This window comes from Neofelis nebulosa, chromosome 9 (assembly GCF_028018385.1).
Source record: "Neofelis nebulosa isolate mNeoNeb1 chromosome 9, mNeoNeb1.pri, whole genome shotgun sequence".
Classification (NCBI taxonomy): domain Eukaryota; kingdom Metazoa; phylum Chordata; class Mammalia; order Carnivora; family Felidae; genus Neofelis; species Neofelis nebulosa.
The window spans coordinates 54,964,630-54,989,651 of record NC_080790.1 but is presented as its reverse complement, the minus strand read 5'-3'; the positions used below and the strand labels follow the sequence as shown (position 1 = coordinate 54,989,651).

At 35.8% G+C, this 25,022-nt stretch overlaps 1 protein-coding gene across 2 annotated transcripts in view; it reads left to right on the top strand.

The window, feature by feature from the left end:
- The window catches only part of APLF (aprataxin and PNKP like factor), a 79,908-nt gene that overhangs the window by 3,147 nt on the left and 51,739 nt on the right, over positions 1 to 25,022 (top strand). Inside the window, exons 2-3 of one of the 2 annotated variants that reach the window (XM_058683862.1) lie at positions 10,997 to 11,068; positions 21,973 to 22,145. In XM_058683862.1, coding sequence (XP_058539845.1) covers positions 10,997 to 11,068; positions 21,973 to 22,145 — 245 coding nt within the window. The remainder of the gene's footprint in view (positions 1 to 10,996; positions 11,069 to 21,972; positions 22,146 to 25,022) is intronic. The other variant, XM_058683863.1, reaches the window with a different exon arrangement.

The following is a 25,022-nucleotide window of genomic DNA, read 5'->3' as shown; positions in this document are numbered from 1 at the left end:
TATATACGCTTTTTAAAAAGCTGATTATACTCTTAAATGAAAACCACTGTTTCTAATTTCAAATTTCCCTTTTTCTGTTTTGATGGGGATTATATGACACATTCGTTTCTAATCTGTTTCCTCCAAGGAAAAAGGACAATGCCAGCTATCTAGTGAGTCTTAACGGCAGGTGTAATAGAATCTACTGCTTTAATTGAAAAGAGAAGAGGCCCTTGGTTGTGGGTGGGGATAGTCATGGACTCTAATATAGACCTTCCCTGGTATCAGTTCACCATTTCTAAGAATGCTATAAGTGTCCTACAAAGTTTATACAAAAGTAGCCAGTAACCACTCCCTGGCCTGGCAACTCTGTATTGTTTGTGCCTTTTGCAGAATCTCACTGGCCTTTCTGGAACCTAGTCCTATCTGGTCCCTAGGGATGTGCCAAGCACTCCTAGCTGCTGGGTATCCCCTCCATCTCCTGCACCTTTTTAGTCTAGTACAGTCTGGCACATAGTAGGCCTTCAAAGGACATGATCTCTTCCTTTTCTGTGTCTCTGCTTCTCATTCTTCCAACCCTCAAAAAGAGCCTACTTGTAACTTAGGTTTGAAAAGGATATAGAATTTTGAAGTGAATTTAAGCATAACAAAGAAGCAGTGCTACCAACTGCTAAAGCTTTCAGAGCAACATTCATGATGGATTGAATGTTAGCATTTTTTTCTATTTCATTTCCTATTTCATTTTCATTTAGTGAATTCAGAAAATAGTTCAATATATACTGTAGTCAGAATGGAAGGATGAAAGAGAAACAAGTCATTACTCTCAAGAAACTTAGTTTCCTAGGTATGAGAGTCAGAGAAACAAGTAACTAAATAGCATTTGCAACCTCAAATGGGAACTGGAACCAGGCAGGCACCTGAGTGAATGAAATGGGACTGTGTGGGAAAAACAGCGCAGGGATGATGGTAAATAAATCACAGCAGTGTCATAGATGACAGCTGCCTTAGTGTTGGGAAGGCCACAAGGAAAATGACCTGTAATGTGGTCCCTGCCACTCACCCCCATGCCCACCTGGTAACAAAGTCCTATGGTTATTTTCAAGATTAGTAAGAAACATGAAAAAAAAAAAAAGGAGAGTAGTAAGAAATCTGGATTTTTAGATATAACCTCCAACTTCTGAAAGGTCACATTTAATTAAAAATTTTGTTTCAGTACTATGAGCCAAACAGAAAAGGATGTTACATGATACAGAGAGGTATAGGAAGGAACCCACAGTTAAGATGAGGGGTTAGGGAAGGCTTCCTGACTCAGTGACATTGAGTTGACTTTGGAGTGTCAGAACAGTTAGCTGTTTGGTAGGTGGAGAGTGGGTGGTAGAGAGGGAAAGGCCCTTCAGGCTCAGTGGATGTATGATTTCCCGGGTCCGAGACAGAAAGTGTATGACCGATTGGATGATTGGGTAAGTGCTGACCAGGCTTGTGGGATAATCACATTACATCACTGATCCCCTTTTAACTTTTATGGACTTTGCTTTTACAGTATTTCTTTTTCTTCTTTAAAATAGGCTTTATTTTTTTCAGCAGTCTTAGGTTCATGGCAGAATTGAGTACAAAATACAGAGAGTTTTCATCTCTGTTCCTCACCCCACCTTTCTTCGCTTTCGATATCTTGCACCACACTGGTATATCCAATGAACCTATATTGACTTGTCATTATCATTCAAAGTCCATGGTTTAGCACTAAGCTTCACTCCTGGTGCACATTGTGTGGGTTTTGACAAATGTGTAATGACACATATCAGGTATTGTAGTATTACACAATAGTTTCACTGCCTTAAAAATCCTCTATGCTCTTTCTGTTCTTTCTTCCTTTCCCAACCTACTGAACTTTTTACTGTCTCCATAATTTACCTTTTCCAGCATATCATATAGTTGGAATTATACAGTATGTAAATATAGACTTTTTTAGGCTGACTTCTTTCACTTAGTAATGGTATTTAAGGTTCCTCCATGTCTTCTCATGGCTTTTTAATGATGGGTAATATTGCAATATCTGAATGTTCCACAGTTTATCCATTTACCTGCTGAAGGATATCTTGGTTACTTCCAAGTTGTGGCGGTTATGAATAAAGCTGTTACAACCATCCATGTGCAAGTTTTTGTGTAGACATAAGTTTTCATTTCATTTGGGTAAATACCATGGAGCTCAATTGCTGGACCATATGTTAGGAGTGTGTTTAGTTTTGTAAAAAGCTGCCAACTGTCTTTCAATGTGGCTGTACCATTTTGCATCCCCACCATCCATGAATGATTTCCTGTTGTTCCGCAACTTCACCAGCATTTGGTGTTCTCAGTGTTTTGGGTTTTGCACATTATAATAGGCGCATAGTGAATTACTTTTCATATGTATGTATATTCCTGTATATTTTACATATATTTATTTCTAAATCAGTCTCCAAATTATCTCCCACGTACTACTCAGCCTGAATATACCATCTTCTCACATGCTTTTGTACCTCTCTCTATGTTCCTTCCACTGGTATTTTGATTCTTGTAGGTAGCATTTGGGTATCTGTATTTTTATTTACTTATTATTATTTTTTTAATGTTTTTTATTTTTGAGAGAGAGAGACAGAGTGTGAACTAGGAAGGGGCAGAGAGAGGGAGGCAGAATCTGAAGCAGGCTCCCACGGCGGGGCTTGAACTCACGAACCGTGAGATCATGACCTGAGCCAAAGTCAGATGCTTAACCGACTGAGCCACCCAGGCGTCCCTGGGTATCTGTATTTTTAAAAGCTCTGAAGATGATTCTGTTGTGAAATCAGAGTTGAAAACCACTTCTGGACACACTAAGAATGCTTGGCACAGAATAAGTCTTTTAAGACATTTTTGCTGAACTGAATTTTATTGAGAAACTTTAATTTATCGAAGTCCCAAGTGGAGATTTCAACCCAGTTTTGTCTTCCTAAGCTCTGCTTATGTTTTTACTCATTGTATTGTCTCTATTATGATGCCATCTATCATATCATTGGTGAGGATAATGTTCTTATGTTTGTATAGCATTCACTTCACAAGTAGCATTGCAAGCCAAGCAGGTTGGGTGAGTTGAAACCTCAGTGGCATTAAGTCAGCCCAGTTTTATCATATTGGCTGGCTATTCAGCAACCTTGAATTAGGAGCTCAGCAGGTATTGCATTTTACTTTTTAAAATCTAAGTGATCCATATTTCATCAGTATTGTGGATTAAATAGATAGTTGTGAGGTAACCTGATAGCCTAACTACTATTATACCATTGGTCTTATTGGAAAGTATTTCACAAGTTCAAAGACCATTTCACATCCAGTGTTTTAATAACCTTTTAAAGAGAGCTTACTGGAATCTCTCTAGAGAGCCTATGTTTGTCTCCTCAAACTTGCCCTTTGTTAATATCAGAAAAATGAACTTTGGTACATTCCAAGTATGGTAACATTAAACACCTTGTGTCAACTAACTTTTGCAATTTTGAGGAATAAGATTGACTTATCTAATGTTTTGACAGAGTCTCATGGTAGATTGAGCTCTGGGAAGTGCATCTTGGATCTGGTAACTGGGAAGCACTCTAGATACGAAACTTTTATGCTTCATCAACAGGTTTGTCAACAATGAGTCTGTTTAATTTGGGTCTTAATTTTAGGTTTTATGTACTTGCCACATATACACACAAAAGTTTGAGGAAGATATTTTATGCAAACTATGCCTAAAGTAGAGCCTATGCTTCTTTAGGTTTATGCATTTTCTCATGATACGGATTCAAATCTCCTACCAGATGGTTTTTTTTTTTTTTTAATTTTTCTCTACAGTGGAAGTTTGAATTTGCCTATTTTTTATTTGTCTGTTGTTAATAGAGCAAACTAGACAATCTTGTGTGAAAGCACTGTAAGTTATTAAGTATTGTACAAGAAAAATTTTATTACCTTACCCTTTGGTGTCTTCTGTAATTCATATTGGAAAAAGCAAATCTTGCCTCTTCTCTGTTCTTGTGTTTATAGGAGCCAGGCTACATGGGGATATTGTATTTACGAGATACATTATACTTGCCTGTGATATTCAGAAATTTCTGTAGGAAAACATTTTAAGAAAAATGGACTGTTGCTGGTTTTTTAGTAAATATATATAGGCAAAAATGAAATGAAAGGTACCAGTTTATTCTATTTCAGGGTCCAGTAACTTTTCTGCTTTTATTTTATTCAGGTTTGTTTTTTATTTTTAGAATTTTGGAAATAATAAACAAATAGGTCAGAGACCTTGAGTCAAAACATCCAAGCATTTCTGCTAGTAGCGTAAGAAAATCTTCATTCTGTTTGACTTCAGTAGATGTCAAAAATAAATATTTGTCAAACAACTCACAAACAATTCTTTTATGTTTTCATGTCTTTATCTTTTCTTCTAGCACAAACTTCATGTCTTAAAAATGAGACATGAAGACAAGGCGAAAGGACTTGTCCTTATCAGGAAACATTCAGTTCAGAACCAGAAAATCAAAGAGAAGGGATCCACATTGTATCAATACAAAAGACAGAGTCCTGTCCCCATTCAAGAAACAGTATGAAGAATTCAAGTAAAAAACATTTGTTCTGTAGTGTCTGAAGGAGAATTTCTGTCATTTCAGCTGTTGTTAACAAAGGATAGGAGTGATTTCAGCATTACCCTGTAGCCTGCGTATGCTTCAGCTCCTGCTGTATGCTGTGCAGTTTTTTTAATACTAAAAAAAATTCTTGTGCTTGAATGCACAGATTTGGTTAGCTTCTCTGTTTTCTACTATTCCTTCTCTGACTGGCTGAACATAAATAAATTTGTTATTAGATGTCCAGTATTGTTGAAGTAAAGGATATTAATCATAATTGCTTTTGGCTGCAGGTAACCGAGATGTGACAAACCAAACTGATTTTTCTTTTGTAAGAGAATCTCAGGGTCAGTCAGCCCGGGGCTGTTGCAGATACTCAAGGAACCGGCTCTTCTGTGTTCCTCCTTGGTCATCCTTTGCACGTGATTCATGCCTGCAGTCGAGATGGCTGCTGTACTTTGAAGCGTCCCATTTAAGCAGGAAGAAAAGAGAAAGGCACAGGGCAAAAAAAGGTCCACTCCTTTCGAGCCTGTTCCTTGTTATCTTGAAGACAATAATCTTTCCAGAAGCTCCACTGTTTTAAAATGGAGATTTTGTTGTTTTGTTCAGGAATGGTGAAGCCAACAGATCATGAGATGATTGCCACTGAAAAGATAATTTATTACTCACAGTTCCCAAGAGAAAGAAAGGCACACCATGCCATGCAGGGCCACGTGAGATTGGTGGGAGGCAGAAGGCAGAGAGAGCTAGGGGAACTGCAGGAAAGCCTTTCTCACAACTTTCTTAGGAATGAATGGGCAAGGCAAGATAAACAGGTGTCGGGTGGTCTAGTTTTGAATAATTTTATGAGCTCTGAGCTGTATGGGCTGTCCCTAGTTGTCTGATGCCTAGTCCTGGGGTGATTAGCACAGCATAAGAGCGAGGTAAAGCCATAATTGGGGGTACAGACTTTAGACTGGTTATTTTGCATATGAAAGGTATACTTGCAGGTGAGTCATTTACTGTCTCTAAGAACCTGATAACCCTTGGGGTAGTCCTTCCTTAGTTCAAGGTGCCAGATATTAAAACATCAGATACGGAAACTAGAAAACGTCGTTAATACACACTCCCTCTCATATCCTTTCCTAGAACTTGTCGTTTGGCTATCCATAGCTACGAGGAGTTCTGGGCATTTGGATATTTTTAAATGGGTACCTTGTTGGCCTAAACAAAAGGAGAGTAGATATTAGTATGGACGAAGAAATGAATAGCTATTGATCAAGCGACTAGTAGCATCTGGTATACAATGTCACATGTGAAGAACTGGCATCTGAAAGCATAGGTGTAGTTTGGGGCTGCCAAGCTGGTTAGCTGGGGGAACGTGTGTCTCTTGGATCTCAGGGTTATGATTTCGAGCCCCATGTTGGGTATAGAGATGACTTAAAATAATATCTAAAAAAAAAAATTAAAATCTTAAAAAAGGTGTGCCTCAAATCATAAGTTGCAAATTCAAATTCCTGCAGAGGCCAGGCATACACTAAAGAGTGAAAGGTGTTCGGTGGGAGATTGTACGGGTGCTGAGCGCTGTGGTGAGATGGAGGGTGCATACACTTTTCAAAACTTGAGAGAAAAAAACCAGCCTGAATGATTTGTAGCCAATCGGCTACCAGTTTGTGGTACCCAGTCTCAAGCGAAGAAGTTAGAAAAATTTACTGTATAAAGAGTCTTATTAATTTTACTGAGATGACTGTAAATAAATTTTACTGAGATGGTGTATTTATGTCATTTAGCAATCATATACTACATTTTCTAGTAATTTGATAATAAACCTTTTAGGCACCAACATATTTGAAAATTTAACTATTTTTCCCTCAACTTTTCATTTTGAAAGATTTCAGACCTGCAGAAAAAGTTGAAAGAATAGTACAATGAACACTTAATATGTCTTTAGCAGATTGATGGTAACATTTTGCCATATGTTCTTTATCTGTCATATATACACACTCATATATATATATACATATATATATACATATATATGTATATATATAATTTGTTTTTTTCTCATATATGTATTGTTTTCTGAACCCTTCTGAAGGTACATTGTATGGATTTTGGCTCTTCATCCTTAAATATGTCAACATGTATCACCTAAGAGCAAGAACATTTTTATATAAAATGTATATATACATACATAAGTATATATAAACTGTTATGTACATACATATAAACTTACCACACTTGAGAAATTTATAATTGGACAGTATTTTAATGGTCCTATATTTAATTTTACACAACTTTTCCAATAATGTCCATTTTTAGCATTTAAAAAAATTAGGATCCAATCAAACGTTATCTTCTTTAATCTAGAACTATTCTGTCTTTCATGGCATTCATGTTTTTAGGAGTCCAAGCCAGTTGTTTTAAAGAAGGCCCACAATTTTGATTGTCTGATTGTTTCTATATAACAGGATTCAGGTTAAACATTTTGGGCAAGAATATTACATATTCGATGTGAAATTGAAGCAGCTTATCACAAGGCCCAGCTAGGAGTTTGTGCTGTTGTTGGCGATGTTGGGTGGTCACTTGGGAAAGGTGGTGTCTATCAGACTTCCCCAAAAAAGACACAGTTCCCTTTGTGAGTAATCTGTGCAATGATGCTTTGAGACTTCAGGAATATTCTTTTTCTCATCAAGCTTTCACCTGAAAGTTAACATCCACTGGTCCGTTACTGAGTCAATTATTATATTTGTAGTTGCAAAATAGTGATTTTTCTGGTTCGATCATTTCTTCTTCATTAGCTGGGATTGTTTTATGAAGAAGGGCTTTTCCTCCCAGCCCTAGCCCCAGGCCCTTTTTTTGAGTTCATTGTGAACTCATGGATTATTTTTGTATTCAGTGTTTGTATTCCATTGTTACCATTATTCCTATTGATGCCCAAATTGTTTCCAGTTTTGCTGGACCACTGAACTGCTGGATGTGAGATGTGTTTTATTTCCTACTCAAGGTGTGACTATTTCTGAGAGTGATACTATCTGTGCCCCACCACCCCTAGGTTCTCATTCCCTCTCTTCTCTTCCTCCCAGTTATCACTTGCCTTGAAGCTTGATCTGCACTTGGTGTTTCTTTCCCCTCCTATATGTAAAGTTTGTGGTAATCTCTGTCTCCTAGTTGTGCTTTACATATGGAATGTAGGTGGTTTTATGTGTTTATTTGTTGATCTCTGATTTTTTTGTATGGTATGATTAGTATTTAGGTGACTGCAGTTATTTGCTAGGAAATGGGAATTCCTCTATTTTAACTATTTTTATGGCTTTCTTAAGATGTGAAATGTCTGACTGTCAAATGAAATTTTCATTTAAATAGGGTAATCAATAAGTAGACCCTGGTAAGTGTAAGTAGTACTTTTTGAAGTATGCTATGCCATTTGTCCCTATTCTCTGTAGCTTCTAGCCAGTACGTTCTTTCTGAGTCTTTGGGTTTCTTTGCTTTTCCATAGCCTTTCTCTTTCTACTTACAGACCAATAGCAATCATTTTCCCCCAGTGTTAATGCACTGCCTGTTAAACCCTATCCACTTTATTGTTTGCTGTGAATAGAGAATTGCAAATTCATATAACACAGCTTGTTAGATTTGGGTATGACATTAGAATAAATGAATAAATGGAAACCTGAAGACCTTCTGGAATTTCTTTTTTTTTTTTTATTAATTTTTTACTGTTTATTTATTTTTGAGAGAAAGAGAGACAGGACGTCACCATGGGAGAGGCAGAGAGAGGGAGACACAGAATCCAAAGCAGGCTCCAGACTGTGATCTGTCAGCACAGAGCCTGATGTAGGGCTTGAACTCACAAACTGTGAGATCGTGACCTGAGCCGAAGTCAGACGCTTAATCGACTGAGCCACCCAGGTGTCCCAAGACCTTCTGGAATTTCATTTAGGGCTTGATTTTCTCAGAATGTCTACTTGCTTGTTAAATAGTCATTCTACCTTATTTCCAGTTCTTTGGTATGTTCTAGTTTAGATAGTTAAGCTGATGGTAAATAATCTAAAAAATTATATTTTATGTAATGATAATGAGGGAGGCAATACAGTATTAAAAGCAAGAGTGTCCTGTCCCTAGAATCAGATTCCTTGGGTTCAAGTCCTGGTCCTGCTGCTTATTGGCTGTGTAACTATAAGTAGTTGCTTAGCCTCTCTGCACTTATATTTCTCACTTACAAAATGAAGGTAATAATGTCTTCTCCTCAGGTTTTGTGAAGACTTAAGATAATACATGGAGTGCCTGGGTGGCTTAGCTGGTTAAGGGTCTGACTCTTGATTTTGGCTCAGGTCATGATCTCATGGTTCATAGATAGGTTCAAGCCACGTGTCATGCTATGCACTGACACCGCGGAGCCTGCCTGGGATTCTGTCTTCCTCCCTTTCTTCTCCCACCCCCCATCTCTCAAAATAAATAAATAAACATTTAAAAACAAAAAAAACCCCACTTTTTTGGGTATACTATAGAAATGCACAGCTTGCCATGTAATTACACTGTTGTGGAATCATGTGTCCACTAGAGGTCATGTTATGCTTTTATACATTTTTTTCATGCTGGGGTCTGGAAAGCCTCCTTCAAAGAAAGACTGGGATAGGAAAAGTCCATTATTGCTTCCTGCAAAAATATGGTTTGAAAAATAAAGAAACCCAAGCTAGACTATTACAGGAACCATCATTGCTTGCCATGATTTTATATTTGGCAGTCTGTTACTCAGTCGTTTAGAAAATCGATTTGTATTATTGCAGTTCACAATGAGATCTTACTACCCAAGTTAGAATTAGAAATTTCTTACTCCCTGATGCAGAGTAATTTTCATTTCTTGAAACTATTTCTGACTGATTATATGCAGATGTAGAGTCATATACGACTCTCTTTCTCACATATTTATTTTTATTAATGAATATGGATTTGTAGGCCACCTACTCGAGGAGTGGCCTACACAAGTTACTTAAATTCTCTAGACTTTCAATTCCCAAGTTCATAACATGTGAATAATAGCTATGACAGTATTGTGGTGAATCTTAAGATTTAAGGGAAAGTTCTATGCAAATGATAAATCATTTTTATAAATGGTAAAGTGCGTTATCACCTGATAATGTCCACAAGGCACCTTATGGGAAAGAATACAGGAACCTCTGAGTTTCTTCTCCCCTCTCTGGTAGATTATTAGTTTAATAGTGTATATATTTTAAATGGGCTACCTTTAAGATACTTCATTTTAGAAAATGTTCTAAAAATCAACTGTAGTGATCAAAAATTCACATATGTGGAATTCATTCTACTGTGATGCTTGATGTTACTACTTTTATATAGTCATAGTCTTATATGTGAAACTGCTCTCTGGTTAAAAAAGATGACTACTGATTCCTGGCACTTTGACATTTTTGCAAGTTTTTGCTCAACTAAAGAGTTTAATTGAACTGGGCATTGCTGTAGTCTGTTTTTACTGATAATTTTGGTACTGATATGATTAATATCAGAGTTGAAGTGATACAGATACTAAGGTAATCAAAAGATGGGCCACATAATTATGATGTTAAGTAAAGTTGGTGCTTGAAACATTTTCATTATGTATCAACCACAAATAACAAAGGCAGTCTTAACCATCATGTTTATAGTTCTGCAGGGAAGACTCAGTTGGCAATTTCAAGATTTAAAGTACAAGCCATTTCTAAACTTTGGTATGCAGAAGTGCTTGTGTGTAACTAAAGCATGTTGACTCAAAAGGGGAAGCAAATATATGTATTTTACCTTTTAAAATTAACATGTGTATGTATTGTATTATACACACACACACATACACATAAATGATAATCTCTTATTCACTGTAAATATTTGGTTTACACCACTCCCCCTCCCACCTTCCTGTTCTCTTAACTACTGCTGATGGCCCCAGAGCTCCAGTGCAGGTGGGCCTGACCCCAAACCTGGTTGTCACACCTTTATATTTAACCAGACTGCTGCTCTTTAAAACCTTTGTCATTATAACATGCTACATATTTCTTGTACTTGAGAAGTTTCCTAATAAGTACACATTGTATACATTTTTTTCTCATTTTATGAGTTTTATTGATGAGAATCTCCACTAAATGTCTATCTTGAATGGAAGCCATCATGAAAATTTTGGGATGTGTTAGATCTCAAGCTTGAGTCTCTGCTCTGCTATTTATTCTTCCTGTTATCTTGGGCAGGTCCCTTAATCTCTTGAGTTGTTTTGTTATCTGTTCAATGAGGACAATCATTTTAATATACAGTTGCTGAATGAGTATTTGATATGTAGCCTACTAATATCAGAAACATTGCTGTGGATTTTTGTTGTTGTTGTTACTGTTTTTTTTTTTTTTTTAATGGAGGTAGCTGCATTAGAAATGTTTATTTTTTTCCCCCTGTAGATAACAGACAAGAGAGTGTCCAGAAGACATGCAATTCTTGAGGTGGTCGGTGGCCAGCTTCGAATCAAACCGGTAAATATGTTATTCATGACTCATTTAAAAAAAAAAATTTTTTTTTACCATTTATCCATTTTTGAGAGACAGAGTGTGAGTGAGGGTGGGGGCAGAGAGAGAGGGAGACACAGAATCTGAAGCAGGCTCCAGGCTCCAGGCTCCGAGCTGTCAACACAGAGCCCAATGCAGGGCTTGAACCCATGGACCTCAGGAGATCATGACCTGAGCCGAAGCTAGATGCTCAACCTACTGAGCCACCCAGGCGCCCCTATTCATGACTCATTTTAACTCTTTGTCTCTCACCTTTTTCCAGCTCCTGGTTAGAGGGCTTATTTTCTAAGGTTATGCAAATAGAGAATCAATTTCAGAATATATCCTTCTTATTTCCAGAGGATAATTGGGAGATAAAATCTAAACTATTTAAAGTATTTTTTTTCCCATAAGACAGTGCTACATTTACATAGTTAGAATTTTAGCGAAAGATGACCACCAGTTCATGTATAAATTAGGATTTTGTTCATAACTGGATATTACAAATAAGATCCTATAAGGAAGCCTGTAACTATGTAATGGTTTATTTTTGGGGAGTGGGGTAGTGACCAGAGTTACTTAAATGTTACCGGATTGGGGGTGCCAGGATGACTCAGTTGGTTAAGCATCTGACTCTTGATTTTGACTCAGGTCATGATCACACGGTTTGTGAGACTGGCTGACAGTTTGTACTGCTTGGGATTCTCTCTCTCCCCTCTCTCTCTCTCTCTCTCTTTTTTTTTTTAAATTTTTATTTATTTTTTTAAATTTACATCCAAGTTAGCCTGTAGTGCAACAGTGGTTTCAGGAGTAGATTCCTTAATGCCCCTTCCTGTTTAGCCCATCCCCCTCCCACAACCCCTCCAGTAACCCTCTGTTCTCCATATTTGAGTCTCTTATGTTTTTGTCCCCCCCTCCCTGTTTTTTTATTATTTTTGCTTCCCTTCCCTTATGTTCATCTGTTTTGTATCTTAAAGTCCTCATATGAGTGAATCATGTTATTGGTCTTTCTCTAATTTCACTTAGCATAATACTCTCTAGTTCCATCTGTGTAGTTGCAAATGGCAAGATTTCATTCTTTTTGATTGCCAAGTAATATTCCATTGTATGTGTATGTATGTATACATACATATACATATGCCATATGTGGCATATATATATATGTATATGCCACATTTTCTTTATCCATTCATCCATCGATGGACATTTGGGCTCTTTCCATACTTTGGCTATTGTTGATAGTGCTGCTATAAACATTGGGGTGCATGTGTCCCTTTGAAAGAGCATCCCTGTATCCCTTGGATAAATACCTAGTAGTGCAATTTCTGGGTTGTAGGGTAGTTCTATTTTTAATTTTTTGAGGAACCTCCATTCTGTTTTCCAGAGTGGCTGCACCAGCTTGCATTGCCACCAGCAGTGCAAAAGGGATCCTCTTTCTCCACATCTTCACCAACATCTGTTGTTGCCTGAGTTGTAATGTTAGCCATTCTGACAGGTGTCAGGTGGTATTTCATTGCGGTTTTGATTTGTATTTCCTGATGGTGACGGATGTTGAGCATTTTTTCATGTGTCGCTTGGTCATCTGGATGTCTTCTTTGGAGAACTGTCTCTTCATGTCTTTTGCCCATTTCTTCACTGGATTATTTGTTTTTTGGGTGTTGAGTTTGATAAGTTCTTTATAGATTTCGGATACTAACCCTTTATCTGATATGTCATTTGCAAATATCTTCTCCCATTCCATCAGTTGCCTTTTAGTTTTGCTGACTGTTTCCTTCACTGTACAGAAGCTTTTCATTTTGATGAGGTCCAAGTAGTTCATTTTTGCTTTTGTTTCCCTTGCCTCCAGAGACATGTTGAGTAAGAAGTTGCTGTGGCCAAGGTCAAAGAGGTTTTTGCCTGCTTTCTCTTCAAGGACTTTGATGGCTTCCTGTCTTACATTGAGGTCTTTCATCCATTTTGAGTTTATTTTTGTGTATGGTGCAAGAAAGGGGTCTAGGTTCATTTTTCTGCATGTCGCTGTCCACTTTTCCCAGCACCACTTGCTGAAGAGACTGTCTTTATTCCATTGGATCTTCTTTCCTGCTTTGTCAAAGATTAGTTGGCCATACGTTTGTGGGTCCATTTCTGGGTTCTCTAGTCTGTTCCATTGATCTGAGTGTCTGTTCTTGTGCCAGTACCATACTGTCTTGATGATTACAGCTTTGTAATGCAGCTTGAAGCCCTCTCCCTCTCTCTTTATCCCTCCCCTGCTTGTTCTCTCTCTCTCTTTCTCTCAATATAAGTAAATAACCTTTAAATAAATGTTACAGCATTGTATTTTAATAGATTTTTATATATCTGTGTGTAGAGTGGAATATTTCTAAAATTTAGACCTTGTTCTTTAGGGTTGTATTTTAATTTGAAAGTTCTTATTGAGGGCTAAAATTTTAACAGCTTGCTTTATAGTTAAGTACTGATATATTGTAGGGATATCAGTTTCTGATATTTCATTTGAAAAATTAGTTGTGTAGGAGAATAAAAAATGTGTATGAGAGTCCATCTATTTTGGACTGCATGCTGTGGCAGTAAAATTAATATGGCATGAAATTATATGTCATATATTATATATAAAAATAAATATATATTATATAATAAATTATATAATAAAATATATAACAATATAAAATAAATTTATAACATTTAAAATTTATATGTATTTTCATCTTATATGTACAACTGCCTTTTGTATCATCAGTGCTTTCTTTTACACATAAAGTACTTTTATTATCCTATGTTGAGCTATTGAGATTGACAAATGCCCATGAATTTCTTTTTTTTAATGTTTATTTATTTTGAGAAAGAGAGAGTATGAGTGAGGGAGGAGCTGGGAGAGAGGGAGAGAGAGAATCCTGAGCAGGCTACAAGCTGTCAGCTGTTCTCACAAACCATGTGATCATGACCTGATCCAAAGTCAGATGCTTAACTGACTGAGCCATTGAGGTGCCTTCCGCCCCTTTTTTTAATATTTGTTTTGTGTTTGAGAGAGAGAGAGAGAGAGAGAGAGAGAGCGCAAGGGAGGCGCAGACAGAGAGTGGGGGATAAAGGATCTGAAGCAGGCTCTGTGTTGAAAGCAGACAGCCTGATGCAGGGCTTGAACTCAAGAACTGAGAGATAAGATCTAAGCTGAAGTCAGATGCTTAACTGATTGAGCCACCCAGGTGCCCCAAGTTAAACTTTATCTTTTGTGAAGTGGGTCAGATTTCTGCATGGGAGTTGAGCAATTTTACATTAAAAGAAGATATCTTTTAGAAAGCATTCTTCATCTTTACTTGGTCTTTAATTAGATTATACTCCTGTAAAACAATTGTTTGAAGTCAACAAGTGTCTTTTGAGTACCAAACTGTGATAGATACAAAATTAGAAACTAGAGAAAAAAATTCCTGATTAGATTATAGGTATAAAACTAAAATTTGGTGTAATAAGGTTTTTTAAAATTATACTTTTGTTCATATTTATCTTTTAAATATTATTAGTATAATTTATGAACTTTCTAGTAAATATGATCTTATATACATGGGAGAAAGATAAATATTTTTTTACCTTTTCCTTGGCATCATTGTTTTTGACAATTTAGAATATCAGGGCCCTCTGGAGAATACCTAATTGTACAAAGTTGGCAAGTTGTTAAGTGGGAATTAGAACTCAGGTTCTTTGAACCCTATGCATTATTATTATTATTTTTTCATTATATTTCCCAAGTCAGGATTCCTTTGCCATTTGATATTCTCTTCTTTAAAAAATTTCTTGAAGGTAAGACTAACTGGTGAGTTTTCTTCACAAGATGATTTGGTTCCTTCAGTTGAATAGAAGTTTACAACTGAAAGCCCCCTTAGATCCAGTCTTATGTATGTGGGAATTTGATTTGGGCCAGAGCTGGCACTGCTATCAGTGGAGAGGGGGAGTTTTCATCAATAAATGGTACTGGGATAGTTTGTTATTTGTTTAGGGGAAAAAAATTAGACCCCCTGCCTCAAACCATACACACAAATCAGTTTTTGGTGGCTTAAATGTGAAAGTCAGACGGTAGAACTGTTAGATTATGTAAGAAAAAACCTTTGTGACATTAGAGTAGGGAAGTTTTAAAATAGCTATAAAAAGAAAGATTAAAAAAATCCGATTACATTAAAATTAAGAAACTTTGCTTATCAAAACACTATAATGAAAATGAAAAACATAGCAGGGAAAAGTTATTTAAAACACAAGTAGTTGACAAAGGAATGATATCCAAAATATATAGCAAATGCCTTCAATCAATGAGAAAAGATAAACAATCCAATCAAAGTATGGGCTAACGACTTACTTGAGTGGCACATTATAGAATTGGAAACCTGACTGTTTAGTAAACATGAGAAAGGTACTCAGCCTTCTTATTAAGCAGAAAAATGTAAGGAAACTGCAGTGAGATACCATTGCACACCCAACAGATTGACAAAAATGAAAAGTCTAACAATTTCAAGTATTGATGAGGATGTAAACAAGTAGAACAGTTATAAACTTTCGGTGGGAGCTTAAATGTTGTAGCCACTTTGAAAAATAGCTTGACGTTAATTTCCTAAAGATGAAGGTGTGCATTTCCTACAAGCCAGATCTCATACATGCATAGATGTGTACAAGAACCTGAAAAGCAAAGTTATTTATGTAATAGCAAGAAACTAGACACAACATAAATTTCTATCAACAATGGAATTGATAGATATATTGTGATGTATTCATTTAATGAAATACACTACAACAGTGAAGATAAATTACAGTGAAAGCATGAAAAATATAGATTAGAATCAGGAGCATGACATTGATAAAAGCAACATTGAAAGAATATATACAGTATAGTTTCATTTATATAAGATTAAAAATTCTACAAAAATAAACAGTATATTCATGATCATCAACTTGAGTGCCAAAATAATAAAGAACATTAGGGAAGTGATAGATACAACAGTCAGTATAATAATTACCTTTGAGTGAACTAAGAAGAGAATGGGATAGGGGATGACTCAAAAGGGACATCAAAAGTTAATATTCTTGGAGCGCCTGGGTGGCTCAGTCGGTTGAGCATCCACCTTCAGCTCAGGTCATGACCTCACAGCTCATGAGTTCGAGCCCTGCATTGGGCTCTGTGCTGACAGCTCAGAGCCTGGAGTCTGCTTCTGCTTCTGTGTTTCCCTCTCTCTCTGCCCCTTACCCACTCGCATTCTGTCTCTGTCTCTCTCAAAAATAAATAAACATTAAAAAAATTTTTTTTAAAAAGTTAATATTCTTTTTCTGAAACTGGGTGGTGGATCCACACATAATATCTAACATGTATTATGTCTTTAAAAATTATTATGGAACACTTATGACATGAAAAAGGTGTAGTGAATAGGGGCGCCTGGGTGGCGCAGTCGGTTAAGCGTCCGACTTCAGCCAGGTCACGATCTCGTGGTCCATGAGTTCGAGCCCCGCGTCAGGCTCTGGGCTGATGGCTCGGAGCCTGGAGCCTGTTTCCGATTCTGTGTCTCCCTCTCTCTCTGCCCCTGCCCCGTTCATGCTCTGTCTCTCTCTGTCCCAAAAATAAATAAAAAACGTTGAAAAAAAAAATTTAAAAAAAAAAAAAAAAAAAAAAAAAGAAAAAGGTGTAGTGAATAATAGTACAATGAGATGCAGCTACTTTTGTAATGCCAAACTACTAAACATGAAAGGACATGAAAAAAATGTATTTATTTTTAAGGAAATGTACAACTCTAGTACTCGAATTTGATTTTTTAGAATAGTATTTAATTGGGTTTTGAATTTTATTCTGAGAATTATTTACACCATACCATTCGAAGGAAAGTTGCTTCTTAGACTTGGTGATATACATATAGGTCCTTTGCTTTATATAATGCTTGATTTCTTGTTTATGTTAATGTAGTTGCAACAAAATGCCTATCTCCTTGAAATAGGTGTATTTGTTTATTCACCTGCTTAATGTAGCTGCACCATCAAGGTGTGATTTAGGGAAATTTAGAGAAATTCTAAACTGACCATAGTTGTTAATAGAAATGTTAAGGTCTTGAAAATAAAGAGATAGACAAGTAACTTCTAATTCATTCATTTAATCTTAACATGTGCTAAATATCATTTACCTTCTGTTCTGTAGTCAATCACAAATTGATCTATTAAAGCAGGTTATATGTACAACTGAAATAAAATTTTGAAAGAGAAGCCATGGTTTAAAAGTTTTTTGTAAAATTGTGTAAATGAATTGTAACAAATGTTTTATTATGATCCTTTCTGTATGCTCTATACTCCAAATTATGTTTAAGTGATTAAATTTTTTTCTACTTTCCTTCAAATTAGAAATCCAATCAAATAGAAACATAACTTTGACAATGATGAATGAATGCAATTAGTGCAATTACTAATTTGTACTTTTAAATTGGGTGAATTTGTCTTCCCCCCCCCCCCTAATATTTCCTTTTAAAAAAGACTCTAGCTCTCAGCAGTTCTTGGAAATAGTGCATGAGGAGATAATGTTAGCTCATAGGAGATGATGTTAGCTTATTTGTGAGTCATTTAAATTTAATCTCCAGTCTGGTATCAGCGGGGAGAAAATGTATTATAAAGGCAAAACGACAGTGTTCTCTGTAAATGACTATATCACCAGTAGTTAGATATGTCCTCTGGGTAAATTCATAGCTGTCAATGCTTTTATTTCATTTTAATAAAATCGTACTCTTTTTGGTTCTTGGATGACTGAGGGAGTAGTTCTAAAAGTACATATAAATTGCAGAAGAATATATTTTTTTGCCATTTGGTATTAATCCTTAAAATATCCATCTTTAGGTGACTGTGTTTTTTCTTTTGTGCAATAAAATTCCTGAGCTGTGATTGTTTTTCCTCCTATGAAATTATGAGCGTAGTTGGAAAAAAGCTATAAAATACTACAATAGCTTTTCCACAGCTCATTTTGTAAACAAAAAAAAAAAAGAAGGAAAGAAAAGAAAAACAAGGCTTCCCAAATTTAAAAAAAAAATTGAAAATGAGAGAAACTTTTTTTTTGGGTGTACACATTAATCTTTCTTTAATGTTTATGGTAATTTCAAGAGAAAGCTATAGAAAACTGCTTTGTATTTTATTTAGTTCCATTTCTTCAGGGATAATGCATCCTTTGCACCACTTCTAAAATTATAGCATAATATATTTAAGTTTGCACTTATACTCCCATGGATATGTTAAAAGGCACTTACCAAAAATATGCTTCTCATATAGGTAGCTCATATCTTTTATTTACTGTGAGTTTGGGTTTGCCGGCATTTTGCCTGCCCTTATCCACTTTTAGAATCAAAGTAAACTTAATCTTATTAAAGGAATTGGAGAGCTTTCCATCTTTTTCCGGTCTCAGGAAGACTTTGAATATTCAGAAAATTTTTAAATCCATTTGGATCTTGTTTAGGGAGAGATTAGAAAGATTTTTAATTACTGATTATATTGTTAAAACATTATAGGTCTAATCCAAAAGAAACACACACACACACACACACACACACACACACACACACACGCACACACGTGCGTGCTTGTTTTTTTTGTTTTTGTTTTTTTTTTTTAGTCAATTGGTGTATACTCTAAGATGATTGTCAGTTTTGGCCTTCTTTACGAATGTATTGGCATGAAGTATTTGCAGTATTCTACTAAGTTTTGTGTGTATTTAATGTCATTCTTTTCATTCCAAAATGTATGTGTGTGTGGTGTGTGTGTATATGTGTATCTTCTCCCTTTTTGTTTCTTAATACTGCAAGATTTTTGTCTACTTTATAACTTTCAAAAAACTACTGTTTGTTTTGGACTTCATGTCTGTGTAGCTTTTTAGTTGAAGCATATGTAATTTGACATAGATTTTAAAAAACCTGGGGCACCTGGGTGGTTTAGTCAGTTGAGTGTCTGATTCTTTTAAAAAAATTTTTTTAAATGTTTACTTATTTTTGAGAGAGAGAGAGAGAGCAAGTGTGAGCAGGAGAGGAGCAGAAAGAGGGGGAGACACAGAATCCAAAGCAGGCTCCAGGCTCTGAGCTGTCAGCACAGAGCCCTATGCAGGGCTTGAACTCATGAGCCTTCGAACTGTGAGATCATGACCTGAGCCGAAGTCGACTGCTTAACCAACTGAGCCACCGAGGCAGCTGAGGGTCTGATTCTTGATTTTGGCTCAGGTCATGATCCCAGGGTTGTGGGATCGAGCCCTGCATTGGGCTCCATGCTGAGCATAGAGCCTGCTTAAGATTCTCTCTCCCTCTGCCTGGCTCATTGGCACACTCCCTCTCTCTCTCTCTCTCTCTCAAAGGCGTTTAAAAATTTATTCAATAAGTAATATTTCGGTTTAATTTGTAGGACCAAATATTAGATTTCTTGGAATGTCGTTTTTGCTCTTGGTTCTGGAATCCCCTGTATGAACAATTTTAGGAAAAGGAAAAGATGATCATAGACTACATACATTGATCCACTTTCTCTATGACTGGATTTGCTAAATACCTGATATTTAGCCATTTGAAATTTAAATGTTAAGTGCATATCAACAATAGCCAAATTATGGAAAGAGCTCAAATGTCCATCAACTGATGAATGGATAAAGAAGATATGATACATATATGCATTGGAATATTACTTGAAGATCAAAAAGAATGGAGTCTTGCTATTTATAACAATGTGGATAGAACTAGAATGTGTTATGCTAAGTAAAGTAAGTCAGAGAAAGATAAATATAGGATTTCACTCATGTAGAATTTAAGAAACAAAACAGATGAATATAGGGGAAGGGAAGGAATAATAAGATAAAAACAGAGAGGGAGGCAAACCATAAGTAACCCTTAAATACAGAGAACAAACTGAGGGTTGTTGGTGGGGTGTTGGTTGGGGGAATAAGGAGGGCACTTGCTGGGATGAGCACTGGGTGTTATATGTAAGTGATGAATCACTAAATTCTACTCCTGAAACCATTATTACACTATATGTTAACTATCTCATATTTAAATTAAAAACAAACTTTAAATAAAATTTTAAAAAATGTTAACTGCATTCAACTGAGTAAAAAATACTGAAAAATGAATGTTTGTTTTGACTTTGGGCTTGTGATGTCTTTTAAAGGAATGTAATTAGTTTCTTTTTCCAAAAGTATTTTACCTTTTCTACTTTTAGAATATTATGCCTTTGTATTTAACATCTTAGCCTTTGAAAATTTAGAACTATGTTATTTAAACTACGTTATTTATTTAGAACTATGTTATTTAATGTTTAGAGATTCACTTGAATGTTTAAGATACTAATGAATAAGAGCATGGTCTTAGCCTATTAGAAGCAAACCTCGTTTATAGAATATTTGGGGTTCAGGCAGAAGCTATTGATATTTCTATCCTGATTCTTGTCCTTGCTACTTAATATCCCTAACTCTGGTGATCATGGTATACTCAAGGAAGGGGAAGATTCATTTAAAAGTCTGAGGAGTAACAGGGAAGAATTTCCAAGCCCAGCAGTGTGTACAAGCTCAGAATCTGGTGGCTTGTCCTCGCTCAAAAACCCTAGCCATGAGCCAGAGCCACTTTGAGAGATAAGTTAGGGGTGGTTGGTACTGTAATGAAAGATTTCTAAACATAGTTTAAATTATAACTTGATTTTTATTTTTATTTTTTTTTTTAATTTTTTTTTCAACGTTTTTTATTTATTTTTGGGACAGAGAGAGACAGAGCATGAATGGGGGAGGGGCAGAGAGAGAGGGAGACACAGAATCGGAAACAGGCTCCAGGCTCCGAGCCATCAGCCCAGAGCCTGACACGGGGCTCGAACTCACGGACCGCGAGATCGTGACCTGGCTGAAGTCGGACGCTTAACCGACTGCGCCACTGAGGCGCTCCTAACTTGATTTTTAAAAATGAAGCTTTCACAACTCTTTTTAGCGATATGGTGTTGCATAAATAGGTGTTACATTGCATGTCCATTCTTATGAAGTCTTGTATATAGTTTGTAAAATAACTCTGACCTATAAAATAATTGCCTACCAAATTTGTATAGTCTCTGTGTTTAATTTCTACCTCTAATCTTTATCTCCACATTTTATTTCACGGCATTCTTTTAACAGATTTAAAAGAAATAGAAATCTTTTCAATTGCAGATACATATAGGAAGGACTTATGGCCAGATCCTCATGAAATTAAATTGCCAGAACTAGATAAATTATATTCATTCTAGCTTTCAAAGTTTTTTTTGTTGTTGTGTGTTTGTTTTAATTTGGGCATGTAGGCAACAATGCTTATTTATTTAGTTATTTGTTTTTGGACCTTTTGTCTTAATGCTTCTTTTTCTGTATTAATCTATGTTAGAAAACTCCTCAGTGAGGAGCAAAACCAATCAAAACAAGCTATGTTGTTTGCTTGAGAGACTTGATCAAAGTCTCTCTTTTCATAGTAGCTCACTTTTTAATCATAGTAAGAAATTACTAGGAGAAAATAAGTATAAAAGAAGCTAGCCATTTCCAAGAGATTAGTGAATTACAGATATGAAAGTTAGGGGACTCAGTTTCCATACTGAGAATTATTTTTCATGTTTCTCTTTCCAATGTCTGAGTGCGCCTCTTAAGCAAAGCAGAAGTAGTTTTTCACCAGGTAATTGATAACTTTGCTTCTTTCTTTGATTCCTAGGGAAATGGGAGGTATATTTTAGTTCTCTTCCCTTTTTTATGTATAGATAATGATTATGGTACTTACAAGTGCCAAATTTATTAGACTTTTAAGTCTAAGTTTGTACCGAAATTGTTTTGATACTGAAATTTTGGACCAGTTTGTATTTTTAGCTGTATTTTTCTCATAATTTAGAGTTATTTCACTATATTCTTTTTTATTTGTTAGATACACACAAATCCATGTTTTTATCAGTCTTCTGAGAAGAGCCAGCTCTTACCATTGAAGAGAAATCTATGGCGCTGGTTGAATCCTGGAGACAGTTTTTCTTTGCTGGTCGACAAATACATTTTTTGTGTTTTCTCTACACACTCTGAAACAGAAATGGAATGTACTTTAAGGTAAGAATGCCTGATGAAATTAAGTAATGGTATTTGTAATCTAATTCCTCAGCCATCCACAAATGCTTCAGTAGAAACCATATTAGGGTTAAACTATATTGGCAATATAGGAGTTACATGGTGTGTGTGTGTTTGTGTGTGTGTGTGTATTTCTCTAGAAAACATTTGACACTGGAAACTTAGGTCTCAATAGTGATTGCTCACATGCAGTGTGTCTTTTGCCAATGTGTTCAGAATGTATTTTCCATTTAATAGTAACTAGGATAGTTAATTTGAAACCAACTACATTTTCTTAATCTTTTCTTTTAGCTTTTGAAATTTTATTAACGAATTAACCTCTGGCTTAGACTACACTCATATAACTCCTCTTTCTTATAAAAATAACAGAAAAATGGGGTGCCTGGGTGCTCAGTTGTTTGAGCATCTGACTCTTGATTTGGTCTCAGGTCATGATCCCAGGGTTGTGGAATCAAGCCCCGCACTGGGTTCCATGCTGTGCATGGAGCCTGCTTAAGATTCTCTCTCCCTCTCAAGGGGTCTGGGTGGCTCAGTCGGTTAAGCATCTGATTCTTGATTTTGGTTCAGATCATGATCTCAAGGTTTGTGAGTTCAAGCCCGAAGTAGGGCACCATGCTGACAGCTGAGAGTGCAGGGTCTGCTTGGGATTGTTTCTCTCCCTTTTTTTCTGCTTCTCCCCAGCTTGTGCGCTCTCTCTCTCTCTCTCTCTTTCTCTCTCTCAAAATAAGTAAATAAATTTTAAAAGAAAAAAGATTCTCTCTCTCTGTCCCTCTGCCCCTCTCCCAGCTCTTTCTCTCACTCTCTCTCTAAAAAAAGAAAAAAAACCCCAGAAAATATAGAATGGAGAAACTGAGGAAATGAGGTATTACAATAAACATCTGATGTAAAGTTAAAATTAATGCACTACTTTTGTTCAGGCAGTCATTAGCAGATTATTTACTGCTGTTTCAGCTTTTATAGAGTACATAAACTGGACTTATAGAAGTAAATGGACAGAAGTATAGAGTGTGTGTTGTGATCATAGTAGTATTAAATTAAAAGTCAATAACAATACAGGGGCGTCTGCATGGCTCAGTTGGTTAAAGCGTCTGACTCTTGATTTCAGCTCAGGTCGGGCATGATCTCACTGTTTGTGAGTTCAAGCCCTGAGTCAGGCTTCATGCTAACAGTGTGGAGCCTGCTTGGGATTCTCTCTCTCTGTCTCTCTCTGTCCCTCCCCCACTGTCTCTCTCTTAAAATAAGTAAATAAACTTAAAAATTAAAAAAAATCAATAACAATAAAATAGAAAAATCTCCCCAAACTTAAAATTAAAGAGCATACTTCTGAATAACTTACGTGTGTAAGAGAAATCACAAGGAAAATTAGAAAACATTTTGGGGCACCTGGGTGGCTCAGTCAACTCTTGGTTTTGGCTCAGCTCATGATCTCATGGTTCGTGAGTTTGAGCCCCGTGTTGGGCTCCTAGCTGACAGTGCAGATGGACCCTGTTTGGGATTCTCTGTCTCCCTCTCTTCCTGCCCCTCCCCTGCATATGCACACACACACTCTTTCTCAAAAATAAATAAACTTAAAAAATAAAAAAAGAAAAGATTTTGAACAAATACTGAAAACAGCATAAAAATTTGTGAGGTGAAGTAGAGGGAAATTTATATTAAATGCCTGTATTAGAAGAGAAGAAAGTTATAAAACCAATGATGTGTGCTTCTCCTTTAAGAAGATAGGCAGACAGGAGCAAATTAATGCCAAAGCAAATAGAAAAAAGGAAATAAGAGTAAGACTAGGAGTCAGTGAAATAAAAATAGACAAATAACAAAGAAAATCAACAAAACCAAAAGTTGGTTCTTTGAAAAGATTAATAAAATTGGTAAACTTAGGCTTCCCAAGAAAAAAATGAACAAAATGAAAAAATACAAATTATTAATATCAGAAATAGAATAAATGTATCACTAGTGATTTTACAGGCCTTAAAAAAATAATGAAGAAATATTATTTAAAACTTTATGCCAGTGAATTTGACAGCCTAAATGAATGAATGCATTCCTGGGAAAACATAATTTACCAAAATTAATACAGGAAGATATAGAAAATCTAATGAATTTTATATTTATTAAAGAAATTGAATTTACAATTTAAGAATTTGCCACAAGGACCTTCACTAGTGAGTTCTATGAACTTTCAAGAAAGTAATACCAATACTATACTCTTCTCCTCCAAATAGAAGAGGGTATACATTCTCACTCATTTTAGGAAGCTTCCATAATCCTGATACCAAAATCAGACAATCACATTACAAGAAAACTAGACCAATATTCGTCATAAAAATATAGAGAAGTCAAATCCAGCAATTTGTAGAAATGGTAATATACCATAACCAAGTGGAATTTGAAGACCACAAGGTGGATTTATCACATAAAAATCAATGCATTTCACTGTGGCAGATTGAAGAATTGTCATTTCAATTGATGCTTAAAAATAGCTTTGACAAAATTCAGCACCTGTTCGTGATTAAAAAAAAAAAAAAAACCAGAAAAAGAAGGAAACTTCTTTGTATAAAAAAAATTGTCTTTATTTACAGATGACATGATTGTGGATTTAGAAAATGCTGAGGTATCTACTCTAAGAAGCGAAACAGTACCTGCTGTATGATTACATTTATTTATATTACGTTCTATAATAAACTAAACTATGATGGTAGTGGTTATTTCCAGAGGCACAGGCAAACTTTTTGGTGATGAACATATTCTGTGTCTCAATAAGAGTTTAGGTTACGTGGATGTATGCATTTGTCAAAAATGACCAAATTGTGCACTTCAGATCTGTGCATTTCAGTAAATATAAATTACATCTACAATTCTTAA